Genomic DNA, 13,493 nt, shown 5'->3' with positions numbered 1-13,493 from the left:
GATATTCAAATTCACTCTTATGCACTTTCAGCATTCTGGTTTTCGGCTTCATGGTCTTGGGTTACTGAAATTCAAGATTTCAGTAATTCAAGATTATGAAGTGTAACTATATATATATATATATATATATATATATATATATATAAAAATGTGTGTGTGTGTATATATATATATATATATATATATATATATATATATATATATATATATATATATATATATATATATATATATATATATATATATATATATATATATATATATATATCTATATATAGATATAAAATGGGTAAGCAGTTGAATTCTTCCCAGTAGCATTTTCAGAAGAAAATAATTTCTGCATTGTTGCGAGTGTTAGGGGATCATGTATGCATTCCACAACAACATAAACTGTTGATATGCATTATGCCAAATTAGTGGTCAGTCAGGATGCAACTTTATCTCATGGATTCAAGTAGTGCAAAGGTTAGAAATATGTAGCTCTGAAAAGTATTCTGAATTTATAAGAGAATTACATGACAAAGTGTCTTTTAGGACAGCTAAACCAGGTGGAGACAGACCCATTTCTTGGCATCACATTTGAATGATTTTCAGTATGTGGGCACTACTATCTTAAGGTTTATAGATCAAGGTTCTACCATGAGTCCAGTGTTTTCTCAAAGTTACACTAGGAATCGGTTCACAATTTTGTAATATGTGCTGCAGGCAAAGGTCTTTGCTTATGGGAAAAACAGACACATTTAACATTGTTATTTTGTTCGACTGGTGTTAACTAAAGGTTCCGATCATAAACGTGTTAAATAGACCTGTTTTTTAATAACCGTTTGAATATCTTGACTCAAAAAATTCTTTAAGCAGACATAGTTTATCCGTGAAAGAAATGGCCCTATAAGAAATTCCCAGTTTTTGGATTAATTTACCTCATTGCCATGATCTGTACTGCAGTACTGCCCTACAGGAGACTAAAGATTATGATCATGTCTCCATCATAACCAGAATATTGTGTTTGAGACGTGAGTGAAGCTTTTGAGGTGAATCTTGGCATCCATGTTGAGAGCACAGATGGTTATGATTGGAGACAGTATCATAATTCTTTATAGTGCATAGAGCTTTATTTGCTACATGTACTACCAGTTACAGAAGAAAAAAGTTTAGGGAGTGCCATGCGCTTTGCCACTTTCAAAGCCTTTGAAATTTTGCAAAATATATTGGTAATATCAGAGACAGCAGATGGAAAGGAAGTGGTCCGGCTTTAAAAGCTCTGAAATCTTGTTTTATAAGTATGGCAGAATGAAATTTTAATAGCTCAGAAGCCTCTTTTATCTGACAAGTTTGCTTCTTTTTGATATCTTGCCCCCATTACCCCTTGCCCAGGTTCCCTTATCCCTTCAGCTTTCTTAATGTCTTCCAAACTGGCATCTGTTCATATTGTATTATTGGGTTCTGTCATCCTTCTGGGTTACTTCATGGTGTGGAAGTCTTTCCCTCCTTTAGTAGGATTCCTCAGCCTCCTCTGGAACAACTTCCGTATTTTCTTGGGACCCTGGTCAACATGTCCCTCCTTCACAAGTAGGAAAGGGATTTATTCCAGGATGTTCCTGGTCCCTTGAAAGAAGGACACTAGGAGACCTATTCTGGATCCCTCCTTGCTCAACACCTTTCTCAAGGTTCCTTCTTTTTGGATGCTTAGCGTTGTCGCCTCACAGTAAGACGCTGTCAGGTTCGATTCTCAGCTAGAGCGTCTTCTGCATGGAGACATGCGTGAATGGGCGTACCTTCGTTGAAGGTTGTACATCAGGGCTGGTAACTCGGCACATAAAAATCAACTACCAGTCATTAGCGGACCGGAGTTCCGTTGTGGCGACCCCTAACCGGGAAAAGCCAAAAGACACAACAACTCTTCAAACCAGGTTTCCTGTATTATTGGATCTGAAGGACGCTTACCTTTATATTCCTATTCACCCTCTTTTCAAGAGATTTTTATGTTTCTCTGTTTCTTCCTCTCATTTTCAGTTCTCTACTTTGCCCTTTGGCCTCCCTACTGACTGAAAGCTCTTCACAAAATGCCTAGCTCGTCTTATTGCCTTTTGTAGGCTTCAAGGATTCAGATTTTTCCTTATCTAGATGACCTGTTGCTTCATGTTGCCTTTTAAAGGATCTGGAGTTCACTATATCTCTCCTCCAAAAGCTGAGATTCACTATCAACTTTCAAAAGTCTCCTGACTCTCTCTCAGGATTATGTGTAGCTGGGTTCCAGGGTTCAGACAGTGCCAATGTTGGCCTCTCTTCCACCTCCGAACGTTCTATCCTTGATAGCTTTCTTTCAGTGTCTTCTTTGTCTGCCTGCTTTTCCAGGCTGAGTGTTTCTTCAAGCCCTGGGATTCATGGTTTCTTCTCTTCCAGTGCTTGCTCTTGCCATACTATATGTGGAAGCTTCAGCGGTACCTCAAGTCAGTTTGGCTTCAGTTCCTTGTCTAAAGTGGGAATTCAAGTGGTAGATCATCAACTTGCCCTCAACCCAGGCCTACCTTTCAGTCTCCGTTTCCTTCTCAAAACTGTTCACCAATGCTTCAGACATGAGGTGGGGGGGCTACCTGAAAGTTGAAGGTCTTTGACCCCCGCCATCAGAAGTCAGACCATATCCACATCAGAGAAATGGAAGCTGTCATTCTGTCCCCTCAGGTTTTCACACCGTGCTGTCTCCAGGCCCGCTGAAGGTTTACATGGACAATACCACAATAATGTGTTATGCCAACAAGCAGGGGGGCACAAAGTCTTGCCTTCCCTGCACTCTGGCTCTTCAGGCATAGGATCTCGCTGTCAGTTATCAGTTAACTGTTCAGACAATGTATATTTCTTCAGAGCACAACCAAGTGTCAGACTTTTTTATTGAGTAGGTCCAAAACACAGGCTCCCAAATGGATTCTTCACAGAGACTGGTTTCCAGACATAGTCCTTTGGTGGAATATTCCTTAGGTAGATCATTTCCCTACCCTCTGAACATGCAGCTCCCTCCTTTCTGTTCCATAGTGCCATGCCATCTAGTGTGGAAGATGCACACCTTTTTTTTTCCTTGGAAAGGGATGTTTCTCTGCCTTCTTTCAACTTCCCCTTCTTCAAATAGTCCTGCAGAAGATTCAGCTGGACTCCCAGAAATCTTGCTAGTGACTCCCTTTTGGCCAAGACGACACTGGTTCCCTCTCTTAATGCATCTGGGTATGGGCAGTCACCACAAGTTATCTCACAAGATGGACCTGCTCACACAGGACAAGACGTCACTCATCCATGCTCAGTTAGGTTTTGATTCCTTTTAGGCACCACTTTTCTGAGGATGTGCTTAGGATTTTATAGGAAGCAAGAAAACCTGCAACCAGAATGTCTTATATATGTTCAGATGGAAAACATTTTCTGTTTGGTGCCATGCTCATAACCAGGACGCTTTCCCAGTGGGGGTCCCTCTGGTCCTCTCCTATTTTTGTGAGTTTCTCCAGTCTGGCTTGGCCTATTCTTCTGTAAAGGCCCATCTGTTAGATATTTCTGCCTGTCTGCCCTTGAATCCTCTTTTGGATCTTGCTTGTTAGTCAAACAGTTTCTTAATGGCATCCTTATCTTGCGTCCTCAAGGAACCGTATTCTTTCTCCTTGGGACCTTAATTTTGTTTTAGAAAAATTGACCCAGGCTCCTTTTGAGCCTGCAGGTTCTTCATCTCTGTAACATTGTACCTGGAAGACTTGCTTGTTTACTCTTCTGCTCAGATGGTTTCTGAGCTTCAGGCCTTTACGACTATCCTTCTTTTAGTTTTTCACAGGCACAGGGTGTCCCTTCGTACTAATACTTATTTTATGCCCAAGGTTTTTAATGAGTTCTCTAAATCAGGCAGTGTACAACTCTCTTCCTTTTTTTCTTTTGCCTCAGTTTGCTAGTGAAAGGGTCCTTCATACCTTGGTTTTGCATAGACAGCTTAAGTATTATTTGGGTAAAACTAAAACCATTCATAAATCTGACCAGCTTTTTGTATCATTTCATCCCAAGATATTAGGTTTAGCTCTTTCTAAGCAAGTCATCTCCTCCTCCTGAATTTCCAATGCCATTTCTTTTTGTTCTACTTTTCATGGCAAGAGTCTGTCTATTTCAGTCAGAGCCCACTCCTTTAGGCTGTTGCCTCTCCTGGTGCTTTCTTCAAGGAGTTGGGCACCAATTCCATCTGTGAAGCTGCTACTTAATCTTCAGTGCATGCATTTACTAAGCCCTATGAATTGGGTATGTTTTTCTTGGACTAGAGCAGGTTTTGCTAGAGCCATTCTACATGTGTTCATTGAGGGCTCTTAAGCATTTGTACTCTCACTAAGGTGATGAATACTGCAACAGTGATATAGAAGGACATGGCAAAGTTGTGTAAAATTTTACCATAACAGTAAATATCCTTCTCTTCACTGTTGCAGTATTTGCTCCTTCCCTCCCACCTCCATCTGTTTTTTTTCTTTTGGGTTTTGTTTGGTTTCCTTCCTGGCCAAGGGTCTACCTTTTCCATCTGTATTTTCTCCTCGGTGTGCATAGTCTCCTTTGTCTAATGGAGATTTTACTCTGGGGCAGTTCACTTCTGGTTAACTGCATTCGTATGTCAGCCTTATGCCATACGCCCTGAACAGGGCGCATACACGTGATGTATGGACATACAAGATCTTAAAGCCTTTGGTATACTGGCCGGACTTTAGGCTGTCCTCGGCAGGAGAATCGCTAAGGTGAAGAATACTGCAACAGTGAAGAGAAGGGCATTTACTGTTATGGTAAAATTTTACACAGCTGTACTGTTGTCAAATAGGTGATTGCTGTAGTAGATGCTCCCTCCCTCCACCCTCTTGGATCATGTACAATAAGAAAGGTGTAGAATTATCAAACATTAGATCTTCATGCTCTCCACGTTTGTTCTTATCAACAAACTCACCACATTCCATGTTCCCTTTGCAAATCTTTTCTTGTGGAGAGACCCGTAGGAATGTCCCCGAGATTGCCTTTGAATTCCTTTGGATCTGTGTTTTTCTTACAGCAAACTTAATTAGTAGACTAGAAGAAATGCAATGCATTATGACTGCAAGGTAAGGAGTTTTAGAGCCCAGAATGGTCTTAAGTTACCAAGCTGCTGCTGCCTGAAACTAGTGCTGAAGTGGACTGTTATGACTCATGACGCTGCAGTGTTGATGTAAGTACATAACTTGTGTTTATATCTGGTGCTGATGTGTGTTAGTTGTCTGCTTTTGTAGTGTGTCTTACCAATATTATTTTAAGTGATGTATATTGTTACTTATAAACATAACATCTTACACTTTGTGGTAAAGTAAATGTAATATCTGAGACTCGCATCTTCCTAACTGGTTTGGTAGAGACTGACCTGTAATTGCACACTATAGATTGGATGCTATTTCCGTCATGCAGATGTTATTAATGCCTGAGTTTTGTGAGCCTTTGGTCTACAAATCTAAGTTGAGACTCTCCAGCACTCTGGTTGCAATTGCATCTTTTTGGCGTGGCTGAACAGAGTTGTTAAAAACCTTAGTATAGGTAATATGCACTTTGCAGAGTTCAATACCTATCCATGTTGGCTGCAAATCCCAAAGTGAAGTCAGACATCTGGTATTGTGAGATCCATACTCAGCTGTACTGTTAATATTATCCAAAGAAGTGATATTTTCTTTCACAAACCCAATACTTACAGGGGCAAAAGGGTCTGTACAAATCTAAAGAGCAGTACTTGCAAGTCCTTAAAACCCAACTTGACAGGCTAAGTGCAGTATTTACCATCTATCTAAATATAATTCCTTGTTATAGGTACCGTTTTATGTATCTATGTAAGTGCAGACCTAGATGTTCATCGTGTTTCACTGTTGCAGTCATCACTGTAGGGTTCTTCCTGCCGGCAGGCAGTCCTTGGTCGGCAAGAATCCCAAAGTCTGGGTCCGGCGTCGGCTGTTCAGTCATGCTCCCTGACGTCAGAGCGCTAGGAGTACAAAGCTGCCAGCCAACGCCATGTTCTCCAGTATTTCTTGCCGTGCGGTGAAAGCAGTTCGCAAGTGCCGGTCGGCTGACTCATGATATTTTTTCGTGCTTCAGTCCGAAGACTTACTTCTTCTTCTCAAAGCTAAGTACCCCGTTGGGGAAACTTTTTTCTTGCCACAGTCCGATGTCAGAAAAAGTTAATAATTGCATTTCTTGTGGGAAGCAAATACCTCATAAGGATTTTCATTTTTACTGTATTCCTTGTTTAGGCCCTGACCACGACGTAGCTAGTTGTCGGTTTTGTGCTAGATTTAACCAACGTACGATTAAGCAAAGATACGATTTTGCTTTTCATTACTTTGGTAGGCGATTTAATTATAAAATGTCGTCGGACACGCTTCCGACTACCGGAGTTCACAAATGACGCAAGGATAAGGACAGGCCTCCGAGGTCCAAATCAGACAACATTTTACTAGCAGAGCCAGCTACAGGTTCGGCCGTCGTCAATGAGGCGCTTTTGCAGCCCCCGTTGTCGGCCATTTCAGAACCGATTGCCGAAACGGACTCCCACGAGGAGCCAGCTAGGCCTTTGAGCACTCCAGCTGCAGGACCTTCGGACAATGCTCCCTCGGATGGGTCCGGAGCCACTGTGCAGGTACCGGCTTCCGAGGATTTTTTTCAGGCCTACACAGCTTCTGATAAAGGCAAAGCCAAAGACAAAAGCAAAGACTCCTTCTAAATCTAAGACACCAGCCCAGGCCTCTTCTGATCCGGGACCCAAATCTCAGAAACAGCTACTTAAAATAGCGGAGGACTTGCTAACCATGATTAGGGGTTCACATCCCCCTCCAGACAAAAGGCCAAGGCAAGAATTGGATTATGAATCTTCTGATCAGACATCTGTTTCTTCAGTGTCTTCCTCTGAACAGGAATATTCTTTCCCTCCTTATGAGGATTCTGATGCTGAGGAATCCATTCCTTCAGCTTCTCCCCCTGAGGATTTTTCTTTTGGGGAAACTTTACATGACATGAGGGAACATTTTCACTGGGATGGACAAGAGTACTCGGAATCTAAGAAAAGGCTTAGGGATTTCCTTCTTCTTCCCCAACATAGACTCCTGGCTATTCAGCCTATTTTGGATATTGTGGATGATGCCTTTTCTGAGGCTAATTTAACTCCTGACTCCTTTCCTCCAGCCCCTGCTAAGCCCCATAGATATTACAGGGTTCCTGATTCCCACCAGTTCCTTTACAAAAATCCTACTGCTGATCCAGAAACCATTTCTCAGGGTCCTAAGGGGGTTAAGGCCACTTCTGCTAAAAACCCTCTTCTGACTGATAAGGATTCTAGAGCTTTGGAGAGATGGGGCAAAAAAGTGTACACTTCTGCTACTTTATCTATTAGAGCTTTAAATTGTCAATTTCATATGCTAAAATATCAGCAATTTCTACTGTCTGTTATGAAACAAAAGCTAGGTACCATTTCTGCATGTGCAGATAATAAGGTATTACACAATTTGATGCATGCCACTGAACAAGTGGGGAAGCATGGTTTACACTGTGGTTTTGATGCCTTGGAGGCCTCTTGCAGGGGGGCTGCCTCTGGCACAGTCATTAGAAGGCATGCTTGGTTAAAGGAACAAAACTTACCTGATCAATTGAAAGCAAAGTTACTGGATGCTCCTGTTCAGCATAATGTTTTGTTTGGGCCTAAGGCTGAAGAGGTGATAAAGAAAATGGAGGATAAGGCAAAATCCATGCAAACAGTTAAGGATTTCTTACAAGTTCAGCCCTCAAGATTTAGCAGAAATTGGCTAACAAAAAATTGGTCCTTTCCCAGCTCGGACAAGCCTCAGAGGAGTACATATAGGCGTTCCAGAGGGAGGGCCTAAGCACAGACCTCTTACAGACCTAGACAGTGGAGTGCTTCCACCCCCAGGGGTGGAGAGGACAGACCTCAATCTTATAGAAAACAGGCTCAATGACTCCCCCTGCATGGCTCCAGGAACTTCTCTCCTGGAAGCCCCACTAGGAGGAAAACTCTCTCTTTTTCAACAAAATTGGACTTACATAACCCAAGACAAGTGGGTTTTGGATGTAGTTTCAAGGGGTTACAAATTCCACTTTCATACCTTGCCAAGACCAAACGAATGGCCAGACCTACCAAAACACACCAATGGTCAGAGCATTAAACCAGGTGGGATCCCTCATGGCTATGAAGCCATAGAACTGGTTCCACAATCAGAGACTGGGCACGGTTTTTACTCAAGGCTCTTTCTAGTTCCCAGAAAGCAAAATTCATGGAGACCCATCCTGGATCTGTCAGTCTTAAACACTTTCCTGGAGATACCAAAGTTTAAGATGCTTACTCTGCAGCAGCTCCTGCCAATGTTGAGCAAAAATGCATGGATGGTGACATTGGATTTAAAGGAGGCTTACCTACATATCCCTATCAGACAGGAGTGCAGAAAATACCTCAGGTTCAAGGCCAGCTCGAAACATTACCAGTTCTCTGCGCTGCCCTTTGGCTTGTCTACTGTGCCCAGGGTCTTCACCAAGTGCCTGGCACCAGTAGTAGCTTATTGCAGACTCAAGGGAATTCAAATTTACCCTTATCTGGACAACTGCCTTATTCAAGCAGACAGCAAGGATGTCTTACTCCTGCATCTGGAATTTGTTCAAAATCTTCTCAAGTACCTGGGATTCACTGTGAACATAAAAAAGTCAAATTTGACACCCACACAACAGATAACTTTTCTGGGTGCTCTTCTAAACACAACAAGCCAGATGGCATTCCTGACATCCGAAAAACAACTACAGCTGGCTTCAACTTTCAAAACCTTGGCATCAATAACTCGACTAACTGCAAGGAAATTCCTGCAGGCTTTGGGTTACATGGCCTCCTGCATCCTTCTCATACCACATGCAAGACTACATATGAGAAAAATACAATGGTACCTAAAAAGTGTATGGTCCCATCATTGCCACAGTCTAGACACACAGATTGCTGTCTTGCCTTGCCTACAAAAGGAATTCCAATGGTGGACCATGGTATGTCTTCACAACAAAGGGAAAGCCTTCAGTCTGCCTCCAGCCAGCCAAGTGTTAACCACGGACGCCTCGGATTACGCATGGGGAGCCCTCTTGCAGGGAAAAGGTCTGCAAGGTTTTTGGGCAGAGGATCAGAAGCTCCTACACATCAATTTAAAAGATATGTTAGCTGTACAAAATGCCCTCTTGGCTTTCAGGGATCTACAACCAGGACAAATACTGATACGGACAGACAACACCTCAGTTATGTGGTACATAAACAAGCAAGGGGGTTCACACTCCTACCCCCTTTGCAGACTAGCCATGACTCTATGGAACACAGCTCTTGCTTGCAAAGTGAATCTACAAGCTCAGTTCTTGCCAGGGAAACAAAATATTCTGGCAGACAGCCTGAGCAGGAATCTGTCAGACCCACACGAGTGGATGCTAGACACCCAAATATTCAAGATGATTACAAAGGCCTGGGGCTGCCCGGACATAGATCTATTTTCATCACCCCGCAACCACCAGTTACAGATTTTTTGCACAAGGACATTTCACAAACTAGCATGGAAAGTGGATGCACTATCATTCAGTTGGAGAAACCTCTCGGGGTATGCCTTTCCGCCACTACCTCTTCTTCCACGGGTGTTATTAAAGATCAAGTAGGACAAGCCCAACATGATGATTTTACTGGCCCCGAATTGGCCTCATCAATTCTGGTACTCAACACTGTTGAATCTATCCCAGGAGCCACCTTGGATTTTACCTCAGATTCCAAATCTTTTGTCCCAACACCAGGGCCAGGTTCTGCACTCTCATGTCAAAACTCTCAGCCTGGCAGCCTGGCGAATTCAGGGTCTATGATTAATCCTTTCCTTCCCAAACAGGTCATGGATGTCATCTTAGAAGCCAGACTGCCTAGCACTAGAAAATCTTATGCAGGTAAATGGAAAAGATTTTGCACCTGGATGCATGCTCAGGATTCGGATCCCCTCATTCCTAATATCCCACTGATTTTACTTTACCTGACAGGCATGCTTCATAACGGTTTATCCTTCTCCTCCATAAAAATACATGCCTCAACTATCTCTGCACATTACAATACAGATCCTCCAATCTTTTCACATCCACTTCTGAAACAATATCTCAGAGGAGCAAAGAATTTAAGGCCCCCTAGGACACCACCCATACCTGCCTGGAACCTCAACTATGTTCTGGAAAAATTCACTCTGCCTCCTTTTGAGCCTGCTGCCACATCTGATATTACGTATTTATCATGGAAGACAGCTATCCTGCTGGCTTTGACTTCAGCCAGGAGAGTCTCGGAGTTACAAGCACTCATAGCTGTGGAGCCTTGTATTATTTTTCACCAAGATAGGGTGTCTTTAAGGACTAATCCTACTTTCATGCCTAAAGTGATTTCTAAAGTGGCTTTAAATCAAACTATTCACCTGCCAACTTTTTTCACTAATCCACAAAATAAGGGGGAAAGGATCTTGCATTCCTTGGATGTACACAGACAACTCCGTTTTTACCTGGACAGAACCAAGGATATCAGGAAAACAGAGCAACTGTTTGTTTCTTATGCAACAAATTCCCAAGGCAAAGCTATTTCAAAACAGACCATTTCTAAATGGATTGCTCATGGAATCAGATTTTTACTCTCATCATGGAAAGCAAATCCCAAGAAAGATTAGGACTCACTGTACCAGAGCTGCTGCTACTTCAGCTGCCTTTCTCAGGGGAGTACCTACCAAAGATATTTTGGAAGCTGCAACTTGGAGTTCAGTGCATACTTTCCCTAAGCACTATAATCTCCCTCTTTACTCTAAGTCTACGGCAGGCTTTGCTTCTGCAGTCTTGCAGGGCCTTCTAGCCACCCCTTCTACTCTATAACCACCACCCTTTATCTCAGCTTTGGGATTCAACCCTACAGTGATGACTGCAAAACACTATGAACATAGTACAGTTCTGTACACTTACCATAAATGTAGATGTTCGAGTGTCTTCACTGTTGCAGTCTGGGTTACCCTCCCTCCTGTCCCCTCTTATACTTTCATTAGTGTGGTTCCTACTTCACCCTTCTTCTAAGGTGTATTTGCTTCAGGGTATGGGGTTTGTTGTATGTTACTTTTTTGTTTTACTATTGACCTTCATTTTTGGGCACCTGACATCTGGGGCAAGAAAAACTGGAGAACATGGCGTTGGCTGGCAGCTTTGTACTCCTAGCGCTCTGACGTCAGGGAGCATGACTGAACAGCCGACGCCGGACCCAGACTTTAGGATTCTGGCCGACCGAGGACTGCCTGCCGGCAGGAAGAACCCTACAGTGATGACTGCAACAGTGAAGACACTCGAACATCTACATTTATGGTAAGTGTACACAACTGTACTTTATACATTATGGTGTGACAGTGGTATGCATCTCCAGGGTTAGAAATGCAGTACATATTCAAAATATATCTGTCTGTTGAGTTTGACACTGCATTAGAATAACAAATTTAAAGAAAATACATTTTTTTTGTAAAAATGTTTTTAATTATGTTAGCAGCAACCCCCCCATACAGGCCCATTCTGTGCAGTACACACAAGATAAAGGTGACATGGTCTTCGTGTCTTTCTATAATAAATCACAAGCTAAGTGCAGTTTATAGCAGTTTCATGATATTTTCTCCTGACAGATTTAGTAATAGTCTAGCTGCCCTGGTGCAATCTTGTGTTTGTAGGGACTGCCACTAGTTACATCATCACCATTAGGCTGGTCAGTGTTTTGCCATTTGGTTCACAATAAATATACATATGATATGTTATACCTCATGCTGTTGTAGCTTTAGAAATCATCTACAGAGTTTTATAGGAAGCATACCGTTGTAAATCTTGAAAGGAAATTGCATGCTTTAAAATTAGTCTTTAGAAGACAGATCACACTTTAGTCAGTATGGTGAACTGTCATATTACAAAGGTTTTTCTATAGCAAAATGGGAAGAACGTTGAAGTTGGTGAACCAAGTCAGAAATTCATAAGATGAAAATTGCCCTAATTCATGTCAATTTCATTGCTTTAATACCATTTCTCCATCATAGTGTAGGTGAGAGTAATATAAAGTAAGGCTTTTGATGAGTGGAATTAAATCTGTGCATGCAAAGTACAAACACACATTTTGTGCTTAAAAGCTGTGTCTGTTATTCCCTCTCTCTTTGTATTTTTTTACCTGCTAACCATTACTCCTCTTGCACCTGATCATGACCAGTCATTTCACCTTTGGTGAGGGAATATTGCAGGAGGTTGTCATCAAGGCAGCCATCAGAATTTTTCATGCTGCAACTCCACAGTCTCAATGGCAACTTTAAGGTAGAGGTATCGACATGCCCAGCCTTTGGGTGTTCCATATACGCTGGTAATTGCTGCTGTAGTGCTGACTTGCTGTTTGTTGGTAGATGTGTGTCCCATCACATTTTTGCTGCCCTTAAGTTTTGGTGACCAGCCTCCACTAGGTTTCAGTAGTGCAGTGGATTAAGCTGCCCCTGTCTGCCCAGAATGGGCTTACCCAACTATGAACATTCACTCCAACCTGCCCTAGTTAACGAAGCAATCTAGTTGGTCCTGGGTTATCCAGGCTGTATTTGGAGCTTTATCTTTCTGCACCACAGACCTGATTTAAAGACTGTGCAAGTATAACTTATGTTTGTTAAATGAAATGCGTAACCCATATGAGCTGTGACGTGTAACTTAACATAGCTTTTATTAAATATGAGCTCAAGATTCACTGACATGAGATTTTAAGTACATTTATCCCACCCCATCTGAAGCAGCAAAAGTAAACATTTTAGTAATGTAAGGTATTGAATGTGAAAATGCCAAGTTTAATAGAACTTGCCTATTTATCCTGTCCCTTTCTAAATACTAAATTTGCTATATTCTGTTGCAGGATGAGTTGTATTTATTCATCAAAATTCCTGACAGACAGCCACAAAAAATAAAACATGATACAGCACTAAGGGCCTTCTGCTTGCACTGCCGACTCTGTGTTCATCTTCAACATAAGGTATGCAGATTTTTTCTGTCAATATGGGACTTGTATTAGCTTTTAATAAGTGCATGTAAACTAAATGACTTATTCTAAATCAAATTAGTTGCCTTGTTAGACTTCCTGGGTTTTTCAATATGACTAATTGCATTGGGTACTTTAGAATATTTTTCCATGTTTAATGCTTCTGGTTGTGCTAGTCTTCAGCCCCCTCCCCCAAATATCTTCATTCAGTGAAAGATGTTGAGTTTTTTTAGCTTAAATGTTTTAACAGATTACAAAAGCTAAATGCTTGCAATCTGTTTCAGGCCATTGTTGCATAGATTTAGCTTTTATTAACAAATAACCTTTACCTGGCCTTCATTTGGCTTGCCAGTGTGATCATTTTCTTGCCCCGTTGACCAAGTTGTTCAAACATGTAGGATATCTTATAATATCA

General features: G+C 41.9%; 1 protein-coding gene across 2 annotated transcripts in view; it reads left to right on the top strand.

Annotated features, from left to right (window-relative positions):
* NCAPG2 (non-SMC condensin II complex subunit G2) overlaps positions 1-13,493 on the top strand; it is a 1,874,483-nt gene that overhangs the window by 1,138,442 nt on the left and 722,548 nt on the right. For both annotated transcript variants that reach the window (XM_044062031.1, XM_044062030.1), the window contains exon 20: positions 12,956-13,072. In XM_044062031.1, the coding sequence (XP_043917966.1) occupies positions 12,956-13,072 (117 nt within the window). The remainder of the gene's footprint in view (positions 1-12,955; positions 13,073-13,493) is intronic.

Source organism: Protopterus annectens, chromosome 2.part1 (genome assembly GCF_019279795.1).
Source record: "Protopterus annectens isolate FY-2018-M chromosome 2.part1, PAN1.0, whole genome shotgun sequence".
Classification (NCBI taxonomy): Eukaryota; Metazoa; Chordata; order Ceratodontiformes; family Protopteridae; genus Protopterus; species Protopterus annectens.
This window is presented reverse-complemented; position numbering and strand designations above follow the sequence as displayed.